At 42.7% G+C, this 21,741-nt stretch overlaps 1 protein-coding gene across 6 annotated transcripts in view; it reads left to right on the top strand.

Moving 5' to 3' along the window:
• Positions 1 to 21,741, top strand: part of MYOM1 (myomesin 1) — a 699,631-nt gene that overhangs the window by 344,808 nt on the left and 333,082 nt on the right. For all 6 annotated transcript variants that reach the window (XM_078687471.1, XM_078687468.1, XM_078687469.1 and 3 more), the window contains 7 exons: positions 1,522 to 1,635; positions 8,334 to 8,421; positions 13,425 to 13,463; positions 13,554 to 13,659; positions 15,841 to 16,004; positions 18,430 to 18,466; positions 21,058 to 21,080. In XM_078687471.1, coding sequence (XP_078543597.1) covers positions 1,522 to 1,635; positions 8,334 to 8,421; positions 13,425 to 13,463; positions 13,554 to 13,659; positions 15,841 to 16,004; positions 18,430 to 18,466; positions 21,058 to 21,080 — 571 coding nt within the window. The remainder of the gene's footprint in view (positions 1 to 1,521; positions 1,636 to 8,333; positions 8,422 to 13,424; positions 13,464 to 13,553; positions 13,660 to 15,840; positions 16,005 to 18,429; positions 18,467 to 21,057; positions 21,081 to 21,741) is intronic.

The raw sequence follows: 21,741 nt of genomic DNA, 5'->3' as shown, positions 1-21,741 counted from the left end.
TGTTTGTGTAGCATACTGTGCCAACCGACTGGTATTTTGCTGCCTCTGTCATTGCATCCAGATATATATAAAACAACAAGTAACGTTACACCTACAACAAGCAAGGACTATTCGCTTTGTCAATGGTTGTTAGTTGCATAAGATAAATAAGCAACAACTACAACTTCGTTGTATATAACATTGAAAATGCTTCAGTTCTGACATAATGAGATTGTGGAAGAACTATAACGAGTCTCTTTGAAATTACCTCAGAGGCAGTGAAGGGTGATACAGCTGCAAAGTTATTTGGTTTTTTTTCACTCTTAGCGTGAGGGCAAAAATGGAGAGTCCGAAAAGGATTTGCTCAGCACCTACTTTCAAGAACTGTTGGGACTGAGCACCGGCAGGACCCGGTCCACTTTAAGCCCTATCTTTGTGTAATTTTTGTTACAAGTCGTACCTCTATAGTCTTATCCTAATCCCATCTTAAACTGCATTTGTGTCTCTAGACATTGCCTCTAAAGGCCTTTCCTTTCACTGCGTTATAGACTTCCATTTATAGTCCACTGTTGTGTTCGAACTCTGGCAAACTGGCCCCCCAGTGACCAATCCTGTATCCTAAATTAAACATACAGGGTACCTTTGTATGTCCTAGCGACAGTCATATGTCATGAGAAGTGCCCAAGCAGAGCAAGTAGGGACCAACAAAGGGTAGTTATACGTGTTTATACTTGTGTTTGTCTCTGTATCACTGATATCAGTTTTAAACAAGTAAGTGACGTATTATAGATGAAATGATTAAGAAAATCACCACAAATTTCGCACAAGGAGTTTTTTTAATCCTTTTTTTTTTTTAATCATCACATTGGAAGTACATTTATACATATGGTTGCATTTTTATCTATATATATATATGGAAGAATGATATCCTTTTTATGGCTTTTATGCGTTTATGCATCTTAACTTGCTCCTTTTTCAATGTACTTTTTAAGATCTTTGTGCTCGAATATAAAGGTATGATGATGACATAAGGTGAATATTGTGCAATCACTTTTACAAGAAATTATTCATGTGCAATCTACAAAATGTGTTGAATGCATATGCAAAATTGCTTTCCTCTAGAGAAGACCAGTGTAATCATATTCTAGTTTAAAATGGCAGGTGTGACTTCTTCATTCTACAATTGAGAGATTAACTTTTCCATATTAACTTTCAACCTGAGTAAGTCCCCCCCCCCCCGCAAATCGCTTTATGAATAATTTCTAGAAAAGTGGCATGGTTTATGGAAATAATTTATGAATAGCCATTTAAAAAAATTAATTACTTTTGCTACGTTTGTGTTAAGAACGAAGGCAAATTGTGTTTTCTTTCTAATTTGTGTACAATACTTTTACTATGCGTATATGTCATCTGGCGCTTATCCCTTATGTTTGTCGCACTCAAAAGGTCTTTATCAAAATTGCCTGTCGCACTGGTGCCTATGGGGTGAGGTATCATAAAATATTGTTTGTTTACTAAATAACAATCTTTTCACTGTTTTAGGTGGCAAATATTAAGAAAGAAACCAATATCGTTTGGTACAAAGATGAGCGGGATATTATGATTGATGAGAAACACGACTTCAAGGACGGCGTTTGTACTCTGCTGATCTCAGAGGTATTATATACAATTCTTGATATGTTATCAATGTGCTGTTTCTTGCTTAGCACAAGGAGCTCAAAGCTGTCTGAGTGCACACTATGGATACAGTTACCTGAATAGGGACCTCACAATTCAGGTCCTTCAACACATCACACATTGTTCTAGGAATGGGAGTACACACTGAGGACAAGACCCGGACAGAGGAATACGTTCAGGGCAGGCGCTTCTGTAACACATGGCAGTGCAGCAGCTCTAGGGCCACCTAGTGTGGTGTAAATAACTACAAAAGGCCTGAACATTGTTTTTTGCAGTGTATAGGGAGCAATCCAAGAAGCAAAATATTAATTTGCTTGGAGCACTGAAAATCCTCTCACCGTTCTAGCATAGAGTATCTGGGGCATGTGGGAGTTGTCTTACTCTGGAAGTAAGGCCAAGTTTTGGAAAGCTTCCTTAAACATCTCAAGGTGCTCCAATCTACCCAGGTATTTATGCCTTGTGTTGACTTATACAAATCCTATCATATGTTTCACAAATATTTTAAAATATTTTTAGAATCATCATAACATATATCCCGTGCCACTTTAGCATCAATTAAATTGTCCATTTCCTTCCAATGAGACACAGCAGATCCCAACATTGCCTACTACATTGGATTAGCTGAAGCTAGTGAATGCTCACCCAATAACCTTCTTGTTGACTTTCCTGTTCTATAGCTGGAGGTGCAGAACACAGTACATTTTAAACCTATAAGCATACAAGTTGACAAATGATATAGAACCTTAAAATACTACAATTAGTCCTTGCTTATGTCAGCTCTTGACTCGCAAATTCCTGCTAACTCAGTACTAAGTTCTCATCAGTTTACTGTTTTTTCTTCGCAACATGATCAACCAGGGTGTTCCATGTGTTTTTCTTGATCCTGAAAAACCAGGGCATTTAGTTATGTAAACACTATTTCTGATAGATACATCTGCCAGTGGATACCTCCCCCTGCGTCAGCAACGTTCAGAAAACTCTTTTGTAGCACGCCGGCGTGGAACGACGTCACAGGAGCACGGCATTGCGCGCGACTCCGGCTGACGTCACCGACTCCTTATTAGGCCTACGTCGGCGAGATGACATCAGTTGTTCCCTTTTTTCCGCGTCGTCGACGCTAACGGTTTTTGGGAATCTCTAGTGTTGTGGATAGTAACTTTGTTGCTATTTCTCTGTTAATGTATTTTTCTCGAGCCACTGTCTTTCGCCGAAGATGTCGTCTAAGAAGACGGAGTATAAGAAGTGCGGATCGTGTGCCAGGATGATGTCCATAACCGATCCGCATGATGATTGCTTGTGGTGTCTGGGCTCAGACCACGATGTCGGAGGCTGTCGTTCCTGTTCTAAAATGAACCCGAAGGCTCTGTGTGAACAAGAGGCTAAACTCCTTCTAGCCAAGGTAAAAGTAAAAGATGCCAAGAGGTCTTCGAGGTCAAGATCCAGACGCTCGAGGTCTAAGCTGAAGCCAAAATCGAGGTCGAAGACGAGATCGAGGTCGAGGTCCCGGTCGGAGTCGGCGTCGAAGTCGGCTTCGGGGCATGCTTCGGGATCCTCGAAGAAAAAATATAAGAGAAAGAAGCATAGCTCGAGGCATCATTCCGGCAGGGAGTCAGATTCGAAGAAGAGGACTTCATCTCGTAGACATCATAAGGACTTCATGTCTCCTTCACCATCTCGTGAGCCTGAAGGTGAGGCCTCACCTTTTCAGTCCCGAGGGCCATCTCCGGATCCGAGACCTGATCCGACTCTGGATCCGTGTCAGTCTTCTGAGCATGAGGAGGATGACGTTGAAGATCCTCGGGCTCCGGTGACTCCGGTGCATCGCCCAGAAGATCAGGAGGGTCAAGAAGGAACGGTTCCGGAACAGCCTCCTCTGGGGCACCCATTGGGTTCGTACCCTCCGTTTCCTGGTCCTGGACAGGACCCCTCGCATTTCCTAAATGCAATGTATGGCGTGTATGCCAGGGCAATGTACCCCAATGGTGCACCGGCTGGTCCCATCGGTCCATTATCTTACAATTTGGGCGTCCATCAAGCATACGCCCGGCGCCTTTTCTGCCGTTTTTACAGACGCCATATCCACCGTGGCTTGGTTCGGCGCCGCCAAGGTCATCGACTCCGCGCATGGCTTCACCGGCTCCGGAGCGATCTCGGGTTCGGAATCGGGATTCAACGCCTGTTCCGGCTTCCCGTCCTCAGGCTGTTTCAGCTCTTCTCTCGACGCCGGCCCCGGCTCCGTCGGAGTCGTTACCGGATCCGACGACTTCGATCCGTTTGGAGTGGTCGAGGCGTAAGGCACAGCGTCTCTTGGAAGAGAAGGAGTATGAGGATCCAGAAGTGGAGGAAGGAGAACTTCAGGATCAAGAGGATTATTTTGAGGATCTGCATAGTGCAAGTGTTTTGGAATTTTCTACGGAGTGGGGGTTGCCTGCAGTTTCTGATGCACCATCTAAGGATGTGGCTCCATACCACGTTGTGATAAAAAGGCTGCAAAACTGCTGAACTTGAATTTGCCTTCTGTGGAGTTTAAGTCTAACATCCTTACTGAGGTTCTTCATTCACCTTCTTCTGTTGTTGAGCCGAGTCTCCCGTTCACTGAGGCTCTTACTGAACCGATAATGGAAGTCTGGAAAAAGCCTCTGACTGCTCCTGCGGTGTCTAGGACTGTGGTGAGACGCTATAGTGTGGCGCCTGGTGACCCTGAGTTTTTAACTTCCCATCCTTCACCAGAAAGTCTGGTTGTTCAGGCGGCTTGTTCAAAGAGGTCGGCTGGTGTTTTTCTCCAAGTTCCAGGGGATAAGGACTCGAAAAAAATGGATCAGAATGCCAAGAAAGTGTTCTCGTCAAGTAGCATGGCTTTGAAATCGACAAATGCTACTTGTCTGCTGGGCAGATATGTGCATGCTTTGATGGACTCGGTTAAGCAGTTATCATTCTAAGCTTCCGGAGGAGGATAGAAAGAATTTCAATGAGGTTGTCTCTGACACGCAGGCTGCAGCTCGCCAGGTGATTCAGAGTGGCATGGACACGGCGGACTCTGTGGCTAGAATAATGGGATCATCAGTCGCCACTAGAAGGGCCGCATGGTTAAAATCATCAGAATTTTCATCTGATGTCCAGGCTGCTCTGATGGATTTGCCTTTTGAAGAAGGCTGATGCTGCCCTAGAAAGGTTTAAAGATAGCAGGGCGACTGCAAGGTCTTTGGGCTTACAGGCAAGAGGCTCTTCCGTCAGGAAATTCAGGGGTTTTCGTGCCTATAGGCAGAACCAACAGCAGCAACAACAGCAGAATCCTTTGTACAAGTCCTACAGAGGTAAACAAAGGGTCGTGCCCGAGGTCGTCAAGCCTCCTCCTCCTCAACTTTCTCCTCTAATATCCACTCCCCCACCTACAACAGCAAAGCAGCTCTAGATCCACCATTCTGGATCATGCGGGTCCTGTAGGGGGTCGGCTTACCTATTTTCTACGAGATTGGGAATCGGTTACATCAGATCTTTGGGTTCTCAATCTCGTAGAGAATGGGTATGCTCTTCCCTTTCGGGAATTTCCCCCCAATTACCCTCCATGCCAAGGTTATTGTTCGGAGGACCACCTGTTTCTCTTGCAGGAAGAAGTCCTGGCTCTTTTCAGAAAGGGTGCGATAGAGGTGGTTCCGGAGCAGGAAAGGGGTCAGGGATGCTACTCCCTGCATTTTCTGATCCCCAAGAAGGATGGCAGACTTTGTCCAATCCTGGACCTCAGGGTTTTGAACCTCTATCTCAAACAGGAGAGGTTCAAGATGCTCACCCATGCGCAGGTCCTTCAAGCGCTGCTAGAAGAAGACTGGATGGTGTCAATCGACTTGCAGGATGCATATTTTCACATTCCGATCCTGAAGATCCAGAAGATCGGGGATACCAGTGTTCCCCTATCTGGACGACTGGCTGATCAAAGCAGAGTCGCGGGAGAAGGTGCTCCATCATTTGCAAGAGACAACTCAGTTGTTGCACAGGTTGGGTTTTTCAATAAATGTACCCAAGTCTCACCTGGTGCCCTCCCAGCGCATCCTGTTCATAGGTGCGGTACTGGACACTACTGTGTGTCGTGCATTCCCTCCTCCTCAAAGGATTCGCGACATACTGGAAATGATACCTTTATTTCACAATGGAGCGGTTGTTCCAGTCATGAAGGTCCTTCGTCTGCTCGGTCTGAATGCTTCTTGCATTCTGTTGGTCGACCATGCACGCTGGCACATGAGGGCACTCCAGTGGTGCCTCCGCAGGCAGTGGTATCAGCACAACGGAGATCTCAGGGAGTCAGTGAGGATCTCCAGAGAAACTGCAGCGGATCTGTCTTGGTGGGGCGTGGAAGGCAATCTGTCTCAAGGAAAGCCTTTCCAACTGCCTCCATCGGTGGCCTCAGTGATAACTGATGCATCCACTCTAGGGTGGGATGCTCTTCTGGGGGACCTGGAGATTATTATTATTATTATTATTATTTATTTTTGTAGAGCGCATAGTCACCATGAGGTATCCCAGCGCTATCAAGGGTCAAGGGTCTTTGGTCTCCAGAGGAAAGGTTGCTTCACATCAACCTTCTGGAATTGCGGGCCATACGTTTGGCACTCAAGGCCTTCCTCCCTTCCCTTCGCGGTCGGTCGGTTCAGGTCCTGATGGACAACAACACCGCGATGTGGTATGTCAATAAGCAGGGAGGAGTGGGGTCGCGGTGTCGCTGCAGAGAGCCTCTGCGTCTCTGGTCCTGGGTTCAGGACCATCAGATTTGTCTAATGGCAAATCATCTGGCCGGGGTTCTGAACGTACGTGCAGACAATCTCAGTCGGCAGTTCTCGGCCGACCACGAGTGGAGGCGTCACCCGGAGGTGGTTCGTCACGTCTTTCGGACGTGGGGAACTCCTCAGGTGGACCTGTTTGCCACTCGCGAGAATGCTCACTGCCCGTCGTTCTGCAGTCTCCAGTTTCCGATGCAAGGAGCTCTGGGAGACGCGTTTCAGTTGAGTTGGGACTCACAACTCCTTTACGCATTTCCTCCCATACCCTTGATTCCTCGGGTTCTGCGGAAGATTCGCCAAGACCGGGCCCAAGTTATATTGATCGCCCCGGATTGGCCAAGAAGGGTGTGGTACACAGATCTTCTCCACCTCTCCTCGTGCCCTCCGCTCCGTCTCCCTCACAAGGCAGATCTCTCTCCCATATGGAGGGGCAGGTTCTACACCCCCACCTCCAGACCTTACACCTTCATGCCTGGAGATTGAACTGGGCAACCTGAGTTCTTTTTCTCTCCCTCACGATGTGGTGGATGTCATCTTATCAGCCAGGCGTGATTCCACCAAGTCCATCTATTCTTATAGGTGGTCTAAGTTTGCTGCTTGGTGTGGGGAGAAGTCCATTGACCCTTTAAGGGCTCGTTTGTCCAATATTCTTCAATTTGCGCTTTCCTTGGCCCAGCAGGGTTTTGCAGTGGCAACTATCAAAGGTTATTTGTCGGCCTTATCTGCTTTCCTTTGTTTGCCAGACCAGCCCTCTTTGTTTAAATCTCCGATTGTATTACGTTTCATTAAGGGCCTTACCAATAAATTTCCTCCTACGTCTTTTATTGTGCCTCAATGGGACTTGAACCTTGTTCTTACGTTCTTGATGGGTTCTCCTTTTGAACCTCTACACTCATGTCCCTTGAGACTTTTGTCTTTCAAAACGGTCTTCCTGGTCGCAATTACCTCGGCAAGGAGGGTAAGCGAGCTTCAAGCTCTTAGCTCCAAGCCCCCGTTCTTGACCATTCATGCTGATAGAATGGTTCTCAGGACCAGGGCTGATTTTCTGCCTAAGGTGGTAACTCCTTTCCATCTGGGGCAGTCCGTTACCCTCCCTACCTTCTATCCTCCCCCTCACCCTTCCAAGGAGGAGGAGAGACTTCACTGCTTGGACCCTAGGAGGGCGGTGAGCTTCTACCTGGACAGAACAAAGAAGTTCAGGTTGGATGACCAGCTGTTCGTTGGTTTTGCTGGTTGCAAGAAAGGAAGATCCGTGCACAAGCGCACTCTTTCAAGATGGATAATATTATGCATCAAGATCTGCTACTCCCTGGCGGGTAAGGACCCTCCTGAGGGTATAAGAGCTCACTCTACTAGAGCAAATTCTGCTACTTCTGCTTTGTCTAGGGGTGTACCTGTTGAGGATATTTGCAGGGCCGCGACTTGGGCCTCCCTCCACACGTTTGCAAAGCATTACTGCTTGGATACCGAGGTGAGGAGGGACGGCCACTTTGCGCGCTCTGTCCTCCAGGATTTTCTGGTATAGAAGAGTAGACACCCTCCTCCAGGAGTGGGGACTGCTGTGGGACTCTATTAACAAGGTGAGGAATCCACTGGCAGATGTATCTATCAGAAGAACAAGTTACTTTATATATGCCAAAAACACATAAAATAGATTTCACATTTCTTGTAAGCTCCATAGTTTAGTATGAAACTTTAATAAAATAGCTTGCCTCTCTGTGTTCTCCTCTTCCCTACACCTCTCCATCGCTCCACCGCTTTACGGTCTGTTGGCCATGCTGAAGACTTGTGCTCATGGAGGGATCAACCGGAGAGATGATGTTAGAGTGGTGTGCAAAGTCTGATGAGAAGTTGCAGAGCTCTTTACCCATCCTCCAAAAATATGTTTAAAAACTCTTTTCTCAGTTTTCGAAGAAGGATACTGGTGTTTATGAAGTGATCCTCAAGGATGACCGAGGGAAAGACAAGAGTATGCTGAAACTGGTGGATGCAGGTAAGGGATGCTGGCAATACGGCCACATGATTTTTAAGAGGGATAAAGAAATAAGATCTCAGTGTAAGTTAAATTTGAATTGATCAAATGCCTGAAACAGCCAATCAGATTATTTGGTGAAGACAGTATCTTTGGTATGATCTGTTGCAATAGCCATTCCAAGTGGTAAGCATGACGTCAACCAGTGAACTCGATTGATTCCTTAGGGTAAGGCTCATGCAATGAACTTTGTTCCCAGCCATTCGAATCAGGTATTACAAGCAATGAGCAATGTGGCATCAGATAAACTTATCCATGGTTATGAGAGGGTCGCTAATCTCATTCTGGGGACAATGAAAGTTTATGCATGGAACAGGATTACAAATCAGGTGCAATTTAGACATGGTTCAGGAGATTTACCCTATGATTAATTCAGGCACAGTTTGGTGTAATTTCTCATTCCGGGTATCAAACTTGGAACCTGATGCAATATGTGCACCTACTAATCACCACGCCCTCCCCCCATAAACAGTATTTACCAGGGCCACGATTTGCGCTTGACATGTAAATGTATATTTAGTTGATTAAGCTGGCAAGCCGTTAATGAAACAATGTGAGTCAAATGGCGCTTTGGTTACTTCTTTCTGTTATCTTAGATAGAGCGCAACAGCACCTGTGAGCGCTACGTATTGCCTAAATGTGGCAGCATTTGTGTACTTTAAAATAACCTGCTGTCATCCAGGGTGTTTGGATGTTTCATAAACTTGGCATTATCAAGACTGCGTTGTGTCATTGTATAGAGGACCCGGAAGCAGACCATCTCAAACAGGATGTCACAGGACCAGGTGGGAGTGCAGTAGGATCTTCTGACTGCCTGTAATGGTGCTACCAGCCAGGCTCCTGTACCCATTAAATCCCTCTTTGTGAAAGTGATACCAAGCAAAAAAGTAATTAAATAATTAAAAGTTATTGTAGCGACATTCAAGACCAATGCAAATTGCTTTCTAGTACATTTGCCATTGGAGAGTGAGAATAAATATTACTTTGCCTAGTTTACCAAAAACATTTGTCAGAGTATGATACTGTAGCTTATATTGAAAATGTGACTGTAAAACAGAGAAGCTACTGTACAGTACAGTTAGATGGCAGAGGCATAATTTTAGCAAGCAAGCTTTATTAACGGTAATTCATCCATTTGCTGTACTTTGCAACCCCTGCAATTTTACTAGTCTTGACTACAGATGTACAATTAAGTTTAACTCTTTATCATCAGCTAATTTTAGCAGTGGGCAGTTTATGCCTGATAATAATTACCAGGATGTTGAGCGCTCCTTTGAAGACAATGGAGTGCTCCGGGCTCCTAATGGCTGGTAGAAGCCCAAGCATCAACATTCCAAAGGCCTTTGGGAGCCTAAGGGGATTTCAATCCCCTCTGGCTCCATGAGACCTTTGTTTTACAAATTTGAACATTCTGCCCTCTATGGGAGGAATGTTCTAATAACCATAGAGCCCTCCATAGCGGGCTCTACCAGCCATTAATGGCTCGCTCCCTTGTTAAAGACCCTCGCCGAATGCTGAAGCTGGCCTTTAATGGCCGACAGAGCCCGCTACATCGGGCTTTAAGGCTATATTAAAATGCTTTAATTTAAGTTTTTATAAAGATTTGTAAAATATATCATACCGTTATTCCAGATGTCTACAGACCATTTACTATTATTGTTAAATATTCATCATCACACCTCAAAAGACTAAATATAAATCAACACTTTCTGTTTTATTTTGTTACTGTTTCAGTGATCTTAATATTTTTTCACTCTCGGTTCTTTACATCCATACGGCTTATTAATGCTAATTTTACGAGGCAAACTTCTTTTGAATAATACAATTTGGAGTATTAGTACTCCTTCATCGGAGCTCCCCTAAATTATTTAAATTACTCCCCAGCAACCATATGTTGGGGAGTCAGAAAAGATCACGCATTCCTAATTTTCAGCCGAAAATGTGCCTGAATTCTAGTCACTAAACCCGTATTACGCCAGTGAAAATCAAACAATGCACTTAAATTAACCCTCTAACAATCTCAGTAAAAACATGAATTTGTCGATATTTCCTAAGAGTAATTTCACAGTCCAATCCTTTGTATTTATAGTTGTACAGACCCACATCGAAATGTATAATTATGAAGTTTTTTCAGCAATGAAGCGCTTCCTTCAAGCGTTTTGAATTCTCTGAAGACACCATTCATAAATCACTATCATAGCATGTTATCCAATACTGTCCTTTAATAATAATACCGTTTGTTCTTGTCAACCATCACTCATTCTGAAGCAAAATCTTTTTGATGTGGCATCAGTATGCTAACTTCTTACATAAGTGTACTGGAAGTTCAAAGTTAATATCCAATCTGTTTCAGCTTTTAGTCTTTCCTCCATTCTTATAACTTGTAGTCTCTTCAATGGCCCATTTTCTAATCACAATTTTTCAGGTCCTTTTATGGGCACTGTGGATTCATGCATTTCTAAAGATCAGTAAGCAGGCAGTAGTATAGAACTTTGAGGATTTCTAGATGAATGCCACATATGGCGCCCAGAGCATTATTCCATGTTTGTGGAGTAATATAGCCTTATAGCCCACTGCTGAGGGCTATACAATTTGTTAAAGGCCTAAAACTGAATTACAGGGCTAAGCCGCAGGTGAGGGGTTATAAAAAGGCAGAGGGCCTTTAACAACCAGAGTAGCACAATGCGGAAGGCTATTAGAACATTCCACCCACTGAGAGTATAATGTTTTAAAATAAAAAGGCAGAAACAGAAAAACAAACATTGGAATGTTAGACTAGAAGGCAAATACCAGCCATTATCTGTCCTGAGACATTTTAGTGGCTACCATGGAGCTCCCAAAATTCTAATGTTCTAATAGAATGTATCTGTTTTTTTGCCCTCTCTCTGTGTACAGTGTTTTAGAATGTCTCTTGTAAAGGGGGTGGTGAATCCCTTCTGTTTGTCCCAGTGTCCAACACTTGACATTTGGCTTGCTCCCGACCTGTCTGGAGCAAAGATAATGCATCAGCACACCTTCTGTCAGTCCCGAATCTTCTCCACCACCCTCCTCCCTGAACCATACCACACGACCCCAGGTTCACCACCAAGCCTGGAGAAAAAGTGAAGGAATCTATCAGCACATCTCCTATTAGTGGCCAGTCCTCTTGATTACATACAGAAGAAACCTGTTATTATAGGATACCCCTGTTGTTGCGTTTGCAGCAGGCTGGCGGTGCGGCACTACGTGAGCGCATAAATCAGGCACAAGACTATGACACTCACACTGCGAACACATGTCCTGTTTACCTGTTACCTATAAAGCCACATAACAACATCATCAATAATCCAAATAAACAGACGATTGGAGAGGTTGTTGCCGTAACTCCGCCATCCCCGCATCCAGATGTGGAACATAACACCCAGTCTGGGCTCTCTTTACAGCCCCATTGTTTCTCTGGTCAAAACGCCGCACCTCCGTATGCATAGTGGGCTTTGGGGTTGTTTGGTTAATTTAAGAACGAGGTGGAGGCTCCACACTGTAAAAATGCTGGCCACATTTCTCTAAATTGCAGGATATATGTTGTGGAAGGACATGGGAGCCCGGTTCAGCCTTTGCACACAGGTGTTCCTAGGCTATGAAGAGTATTGAGTCTGGCAGAATGTGAAAAGCAAACTCCAAGTCTGACTGGCTCTCTTTTACTCTGGCTACTATCCGGGGCAAGCTGGAGCATCAGAAATGCCTGTGCTCTGCTTGCAAGGCTGCCCCTAAACATTCTTCTGTTCAGGGGTAGGGATGGTTAGTGACTTTGGGCATCTCAGGGGTCGTGAGGACAAGGAGTGTCCCAGAACTCATGCTGCATGTCAGGGGTCCTCCAAGTGCTGTGAAAGGCACCATCCTGAATTTTGTTGTTTGTAATTCCAAGTTTCTTAAAAAACAATTCCAAGAATCTTGATCATAATAATCTTGTATCATTCAGACATCTATCTACTAGTAATTTTGATCACCCTTATTACAATCTTTCTTATTGTCTTTATTTGTGGCAATCCTCTAATACAGACAGTATCTGCTTATGTCTTTTGATAGAATCAGTCGTTTTTATCAGATCTAAATTAGTGTTATTCCAATAGTCCAATGTGTCCTTGTTTACATAAATTAGTTAACACTCCAAAAGGTTCATCACTGTTTGCAAACAGCCCTTCATTTGCAATTTTATATAGACCTTTAGATAGCACTAAATATAGGAGGGAATAATTGAGTGCCTCACAGACAGATAACGCTGTGAATGTTAAGTTTCATCAAGATCTTCAAGCGATAACGTTGCTAATTTGTCTAATGAAGCATTTTCTTTTGTGATAGAAGCAAACTTTAGTTTGCCAAAAGGCTTAGCTTCATCTATCGTTTGGAAACCTATGTGTGCTTTGTATGGTTTTATTCAAAGGAATTTCTTGCAGCTGGAGATGTCATAGCCTTATTAAGTTTATTTGATTTATCTTCTTGTCAGTCTGGTTTTGATTTTCTTGTCAAGTGTTCAATGTATTAGTACCACACGATTAAGACAAACATAAGCCACTGTCCAGCCAAGTGACTCTTAAGGTTTCAATCCTTTTGCTAATCAAAAAGTGGGAGCGAATCAAGATTACAAGCCTGGACGCCTCTAGGTGATAACCACACTCGCTATATTCAGAAAGAGGTCCAGGACCTACTTATTCTTATTTGTCCAGTCATGTTAACTTTTTGGGGACATGGTGCGGTCTTATATTTAAATGTCGTTATTGCGTAAAGTGACTTTGTAAATCTGTCCTACGCCTTTAGTCCAGTGAAAACATTTCTTGCATGATCATATCCCAGTACAGAAAACAGAGTGTGTCCATTGATGTCACGTGGAAACGAGTTTGTGGAAATGGTGCTCATTGGGGGAGTGTAGTTAATGATCACCTGTTCATTTGTAAATGTACAAACCTATACTTTTCATGTCTCCACAGCATTTGCAGATTTAATGAACGCTGTCTGCAAAAAGATAGGTAAGCGTCGCACGCGTAAGGTGAGCATATACTTGTATCTCCTTCAGTGTCACTAGACTGTTCTAAAATGTACCCTTTGGCATCTTTCAGCCGAATCTGCCTCAGAACTTAAAGTCCAGAGCACGGAAGAGGGATTCAGATTGTACTCCTTCGTGACTTACTATATCGATGATTTGAAAGTCAGCTGGACCCATAAGTAAGTCAACTGAGCCAAGTGGCTTGTCATAGCTAACAGTGAGAATCAGTTCCTGTAGCCGAACTATTGACTTTAGAGTAAGGAGCTTCTGTGGATTACTTGCCAAAAGAGATAACTACTATTGAATCATTGCAATGGGGAGAACTCCATTGAATACAATGGAGTGCTCTGTGCTTCCAAAGGCACGCAGAGCAACATTCCAATGTTGCTTTTGTTCACATCTGTTGCTGTGAACAAAGGCCTCTCGGAGCCCGAGGGCATTTAAACCCCCTCGGGCTCCGAGAGGCCTTTGTTTTATTTGCTAGAACATTCTGCCCTCTAGTGGCAGAATGTTATACTAGCCTTATAGCCCTTCGTAGTTGGGCTATTCAGGCCATTAAATTCCCGCTGCCTTCGGCTCGGGCCTTTAATGCTGGAGCGGACCTTTAATTGCCGGTATAGACCGCTACAGCGGGCTATAAGGCTATATTAATCTTTGACAAATCAGGCAAGTTACTGCTGCTTCTTGGATTACTGCATGAGCACGACATAATAAAGGGCTGCTTCACTCTATTGTTGAACCAGAATTGAAAATACAGAATTGGAAATACTGTATACTACGTTCAATATAACAGTGACATTTATTTATGTTCATACATTCATGCAGTTTAACAGGAGACAAGGACTGATGTCTAAGACTCTTATTCTCTCTTTCTGTGCTAAAAGTGCTGAAGATACTCAATCTCTAACTCATCCTCAAACTTCCAAGACTTTAACACAGTTAATCCTTCCCTACTTTGTTAGCCCCAAATTATAAACGTCACACCAAGTAAATCCGCTGATCCTCAAAGGAAACTGTGTTCTTTTTAAAGAAAAGTAGAATGGCCAGGTGTCTCTGTCTCTTCTTGCCTCCTGAGTGATGCTCTCATAGGTGGGAGTGTTAGGAGCCAGACAAACCTGTCAGAGAATCTCTCATCTGCAGAATGTATATTCAGAGCCTCTCCCTGCTCCCCAAATCATTACACACTGGTATTTTACCCTATATGATGATTTATTATACGCCATTCATCTACAATCTATCTGCATTAAAAATATTGTGAATATTATAAACGGCTCAGGAATAATTGTACAAATTAAGGTAAAGGTTAGATAAATTGCAACAATATTTCCGCACACATCTCTATCCTAGTATTGTAAAACCTACCTAAATTATCACCGCTACTTAACAGAACGGATGTGCTGGTCTATATGAATATGTTAAGTCCCGTAAAGCCTTCTTGTGTACGTTACTGTGCCATCATGCCTGAAGTCACACCTCAGTATTTCATCATCCGGTCCAGCAACCACTCAGTGGGGCATATTTACAACAAAATGTCAGAGCGTGGAGCTGCGCTACATTTAGCAGCGCCGTGCTCTTACATTTCCAAAATGCAGGGATGCGCTGTATTTACTACTATACGGCGCACACATGCATTTGCCCTAGTGCTAAAATTAGTTGCCTAGCGGCAACACAGGCACCCTTGCACCATAGTGCAAGGGTGCTTGCATTGCAGGGAATGTTTGTTTATGTGCAGGAAGGTGTACCTTCGGCACATACACATTCTATGATGGCCATTTCTTATTTTTGTGTATGCTGTAGAATGTAGTGTACATAGAAGTAACAAATCGTTATTATTTAATGATTGTTTATTACTACTTACTAGTACTTTTCTTCCTGCAAGATAGAACACAGCATTGTCTCTTCTTGTAGCCACATGCCAGCTACCAAATTCATGAACAGTGCACGCATCAGGGAATGGAAAATTTCATGAGGCAATCATGTAGACATGTATTAGCTGCACAAGTTAGCCCTCTTTCTAGACCTTGCACTCTAGAATTTTAAATGCACAAACATCGACCATGTTAGCATGCAGCCAGACCCGTATTGTGTATAACGTTGAAAATACCCAGGGAAGCCTTGCTACATACACCACTATAGTCCTGGCTGCCTGGTATCTGTGCCGTCCACAATGTCTGTGTGCCCAGTGGTTGCAGATGCCCCATTCCATGAAGCATTCAATGCAAACATTGTAAATGAAGTTACCACAGGTTAGCACATTTTCTGACCAGCCTAGAACTGCTTACTGTTACAGTTGCATTAGTAATCATTCCATACAACGAATGAGTGAATAACAAAAATGACTGTTTCCGTTAATGTTGCAGTGGAGACAAGATTAAGTATACGGATCGCCTGAAGAGTGGCGTGACCGGAGAGCAAATCTGGCTCCAGATCAACGAGCCCACGCCCAAAGACAAGGGGAAGTACACGATGGAGCTCTTCGATGGCTTGACCACCCACACCCGGGCACTGGACCTCTCTGGACAAGGTAAAGCATGGGACGGTCACAGGAGGAATTGCTTTACCACTTGGCTGCTAAGGGGTTTTCCCCTCCCGTGCTGCAGATTTATGTTTCCCATTATACACGACGAGTTGACCTTGTCATGAGCACAGATTCAGTGTGCCTCATGACGAGTTCACCTTGTCATTAGCATGCAAGTGGTTAACTAGGGCTCGAGTGGTAGGCTGTAATTTGTACATTTTCTAGATATTCACACGCACAAATCATGTTCTAGATAATTTTTCAAGTCAGTGCTCTATCCTCACAGCCTGCTCTTTTATGACTGGGTTAGCAACTGGTTTAAATAAGCACTGGCAAAGCCAATTTGTCTCGCCTTTTGGCTTTAACAGTGCTTATGGCCAATGCTCTTCAGCATCGGCAAAAATAAAAAAGTGGCTAATGAGGGTAGCACCAGTAAAAGAAAACAAAAAAATCAAAGCTCCTGCATGATGATGGATATGTGTGAATGTTGGCCTTTTTTGGTTTTAATGTATCATTCCAAGACGTTGGACACCATGCTAAGAGCAGGTGGTAAATATGTGCTTGAATCCCTACGGAATAGGGAATACTATGGGGAATTCTGCCACAGTAATTCCCCATTCCATGGGGATTAACTCGTGATAGCAGACATTTCATGAGGAAACTCCAGGTTGCCCAGAATTTCCTCACAAAGTTTCTCTCTACTGTTAATCAGGAGCCTGAGTGTATCAAGGGAAGAGGAGCTTTTAATCTGCATACTTGGTCCCAGTATCACAAAGTGTAGCTGTAAATCAGTGGAACATTCTTACAGGTATAGATCCTCTTTCAGGTTTACTAATATGAAGAAATAAATTAAACCCAGGGAACTGAGTCTATTCTTGCTGAATCAAACGTTCTAATTTCTGATCATTTCCTTGAATGAGTTTTCACTACCCATACGCACTGACCTCTAGATGACAAATGCCTTGTAAAAGTATAATGATAAATCTCTTCCCTTTGACTGTACTTGAAAAAGAGAAAAACTTAGGATATATTGTTTTTAAGATGCTCAGAGCCCATGTGTCCGATATAGCACAGAGAGGAAAAAGTTAATTCTTTATCATCTTTCCGAAAAGGTATCCTTTGAAGAACTGCACCGATATTTGCACTCTCTATTAGTGATGCAGAGAATGCATGTCGCTTATATCTATTACCTGATACATACGGCATGATGATTTAGATCTTGGTGTACGGGTTACTCCGTCACAACGGTGACGGATATCATGACTGCAGAAATATAAATCCCATAGGATATTATGAGATTTATATTTCAGTGGACGGGATATCCATCACCGTTGTGACGTAGTAACCCGTCTGCCGAGATATAAATCAGGCCTATAGTTTAGGAAGCTGTGCTGATAATGTCCAAAGTTATGTTTATCCTGTCAGGAGCATGGCACTTACGTGCCGGGGTTATGTTTCACAGAGACAAATAAAGAAAGAAAGAAAGTAAATGAGGCTGAATATGACTTGGGAAGTCTTCGTCAGCACAGTGTTGTTGAACTGGAAACCATTATTTTAAATGTCAATTTAGAAAAGCACTTTGGAAAGCTTTGCTTCCCTTTCTGCTACACAATGCTATGCCTCCTTGCCACAAGGCAAACTAACTTTGTCACTTTTACAGTCATTAGGAGAATCAATCTTCTTCCCTCCAGAAGCAAATAATTTTCAGTAGTAGGAAAGGTGGTCAAACAATGATGGTATGATTAGTAATCTCTCTGTCCTTGACTTCCCACTAGTCTCTTCAACAGAAAACAGGATCTGGGATAGAAAAGTTTGAGACCATCATTCTCCTTCTACTGATTCTTCACTGGCTCCTCATTGAACTTATAGTCCAATGACCTAGTGACTTTTAACCAATGATTCCCACTTTTAGGCTCTGACACGTTCTGTCTCATTGCAAGTAACCATTGACAGCGGCAAACATTAGCAATACTTTGGAGTGGTTCTTCATGTGTGTCTCATGCATAAACCATGAGTACCAAATTCAGTTGGGTAATTCTAAAAGCATACCATTTGTTAGGAAATTTGAATCACTTGAATTTCCTCCACTATACTATCCCTTGATGGCAAAAAGTGAGCTGGTGAACTCTCCTGCACATTTAACATTTACTTCAGACAGTAGAAGATTTTAAATTACTACTGAAGAATACATTCTATTGAAATATAAATAAGCTCTAATTATTTTAGCTCCCTGATGGCAGTAGTGGACTGTAATACATAATGGAGACAGTTACAAATCTGAATGCAAAAATTTTTTTTTTCATTGTAGAATCTGCTCTTAATATTTAAAATGTGCCATAAAAATGTAATTGTAGGGCTTAAAATGAAGCAGCTATCTCTATTCAGATGTCTCATGGAATAACATGTAACACAATTTTCTCTGTCTTTAAAGCATTTGATGACGCCTTTGCTGAATTCCAGAGGCTGAAGTAAGTATATACTGACCAATAAGAGACATCATTTTAGCAGTGTACTCTAATTATGTATTCAAGCTCTGAACATTATCTATGTAGGAAGGCAGCTGGAAATTACAAAGGCTATCTACTTACATACGGGTTAGCCCAGAACGTCATACAGATATATTTCTGACTTACGTAGCTATGACTATTATGCTTTCCCTGACAAGCAAGAACTTAATAGTTCTAGCAGTAAAAAGAAGCAGAGGAAAAAATGTAGTAAAAGGTTCCTCTGCAATTGATGGTTAGAACATGGAATTTACAAGAGCATTTGAAATATTTGGCAAAAACATCCATTATTTTTGGTTTACAGTGGTTTGCATGCAATACCTATGGTCCTTCTGCTAGATTTTGTATGTTTGAAGTTCTAGCATGTCACCTTATGTCCTCTTCAGAGTACTACAAGCAATGGGATCAACGTCCCAGATCAGTGTATGGAATATGAGGGCAAATGTATTGAACATAGCTGTTCCCCCGTTAAGTCAAGAGGTCCTACTATAGTTAGTTCAAGCACTGGAGAGTGATGTTACGATGTACCAAGTTCTTTGAGGAAATAGAGCATGTCTTAGTGGGCTAATGGGTCATAGGTTTTGTAAACATATTGGCTAAAAGTTATGAATAGAAAGCCTAGAATATGTAACTGGATTTCAGGTTCCTAGGTGAAATGTAATACGGGCAGCTTGTGAAGACAGATTGAGCATTTCAACCGTTACACCCTATATATTATATATGGCAACTTTAATTTGCAATTTAGTTCCACAGGTAGAGTTTTGAACAATGGTAAGGTAGAGAGTCTTTCAGCTCTTGGGTTGGTTCTCGAAAGGTCTAGCTATCTCCCCTCAGTGTAAGGATAGGCGGAGGTGACGGAGGTGGACAACTTAATAGAGCATGTGTGGCTTAGGGTTTAGGTTATTAAAGATGTAAATGTGCTGGGAGGAGGAGGATAATAGAGCAATGATGATGACACTTGGATACTAGGAGTAGCCTAAAAAATATTGCATAGTCCAGCATTTGGGCCAGGCGAAATTTTGGTTTGAATTATATGTTCAGCCTACAGTTAGGACTGTGATGTTAGCCTTTTTTGGGAGTTCGTGTCTCAAAAATATTTATCTAGCACTAATGAGTGTAAAGAGTAGTGGATGGTGACATCAAGATCAAGGTTTGGAGAGGAAAGCGACCAAACGTAATAAACACCCAAAATAGAGCTTGATGTTTTATAACAAACTGGACTCTAAGGGTTTTTCATACTTAGGGTTAGCCGGGCAGCAGCATCTAAACATTAGAATCAGGTAAAAAGATAGAATTGAGTTGCTGGCCCTCAGTACAAGTAGGACTTTGATTTTGACCCCATTCAGACAGAAGTAGCTTTATTTAATCGAGAGGTAAATGTTGGCAGAATCTCAGATATAATGCTCTAAATGCATGTGACATCCTCCAGTGAGAAAAATAACTGGATAGCACTTGAAGCCAGAGACTGTATTGATTGATCTGTCAGACTAATGAGTATATGGACACCTTGAGACTCCTTCTTGTAGTGCAATGGGCTGCACCTACTCATATTTCTTGGTGCCTGTTGGAAAGAAATTATTTTCTCTAGGGCAGTGCCATGCATTACAACCCAATTTTGCAAACGCAAAGCGGTATGTCCCAGTTAGCAGTCAGACTCTCAAGACAATTCGTAGAATTAACACTGGCAGGTACTTCTAAAAAAGTGGGCGTAGGAGTTCTTCTAAAATGTTGACAAGTACCAATTCTTTGTTTTGCGCAGATCTGAATTGCAGATGAACATTAGTTTGTTGCATTCCATACACTTCTGATGCTGTTTGGTAACTACACTGTCCAAGCTTGTGATTATACATAGCCGGTTAGACATGGGGCAGTACTTGACTGGGCTCTTGGGACTTACGTTTGTTTTCTGGGTTCTATTGTTTGGTCAAGTATGAAATATTTTTGATTAAATTAAGGGCCGCAAGGCCTTGCAGTGGTGACTCAAAGTGTGGGAATGACTCGACCGATATTGGGGCTGAAATTTCATAGAATATTATAAAAAACTTCCTGGATTGATTTGTCACATGGCTAATCAAGTTTGAGTAGTAAAGTCATTTCACATTCTTTTGGTCTGTGCAATCCTCTTAGCAATCCTTTTAGCTAGATCTTCTGTTACTAGAGGATGTGGCCAGTCATTTTAGACTTCCCAAGATTATTACTATCCTTGAGTTATGTGTTGGTCTTTGCATTAGAGTTGGAGTGAGAACACCCAGGGTTGAGGGAAATTTCAATTGTAATGTATGTTCTCCAATGTCAGATAGGGAGTCGTGTCTAGCTGTGGAAGGATACGGACTGTAACAAATATATGACTAGTTGATGAGCAGAACTTGTTTTAGGATATGCAGTGCTAGGCTGACTTCTTAATTTAAAATAACCCCTCTCTTTGTGGCTTAGCAAAAATCTTGAAATAGTTGGTGGGAAACGAAAAGATACATTTAAAGCTGCTAACCAATGCAAGCATCTCTGTCTTTCTGCTATGTTAATGTTTTATTTGTTTTATATTTTTCCAACCACAGACAAGCTGCCATTGCAGAGAAAAGTAAGTCAAACTGTCTTACTAATTTTTTAAGCATATTGCATACATCTTTTTTGTGATACCGTTATAAATGTGTTCTTGGCTTCATATTCTGAGATTGTAGAAATAGGTATGCATTGAAGAGCCCTGTAGTTCTGGCATAACACAAAATGATGAGACTTCCCTGCAGAATTTGGTTGACTCAGTCATTCTTCCTCCCAGAAATACAAATACAAATACAGCGGGCTAAAAGAGGCCCAAAGTAGTAGTGCCCCTGTGTAATTCAAAGGCTGCTGCATCATACCAGCCATCGTAGTGACAGTCTGTAGGACATGAAGGCAGTACTTTAAACAATAAAGATGTCTTAGATTTGTACTCAATGGAAATCAACATCAGTCATCTTGTTAAAGACAAGAGTCATTTTAAATTCAAAAGCACATTGATTTACCATTGTTTTCCAAAAGTCCCATTATAATATATGTATGTATGTATGTATAGGCATTTATATAGCGCACTACTTACCCGTAGGGTCCCAAGGCGCTTCGACCGCTGCGAAACCCTTCCTGGCTTCCCTGAGAGATGGTCCCTTAATGGGTATCTCCAGGGTGAGACCAGGCATCCCCGGCGGTCTGGTGGGGCCGTTAGTGAAGATGAGGCAAGCTAATGCCCAGAGTTGCCGAGTGTG

This window comes from Lissotriton helveticus, chromosome 4_1 (assembly GCF_964261635.1).
Source record: "Lissotriton helveticus chromosome 4_1, aLisHel1.1, whole genome shotgun sequence".
Classification (NCBI taxonomy): domain Eukaryota; kingdom Metazoa; phylum Chordata; class Amphibia; order Caudata; family Salamandridae; genus Lissotriton; species Lissotriton helveticus.
Note: the sequence above shows the minus strand (reverse complement) of the source record. Positions and strands in the feature narration are given on the sequence as shown.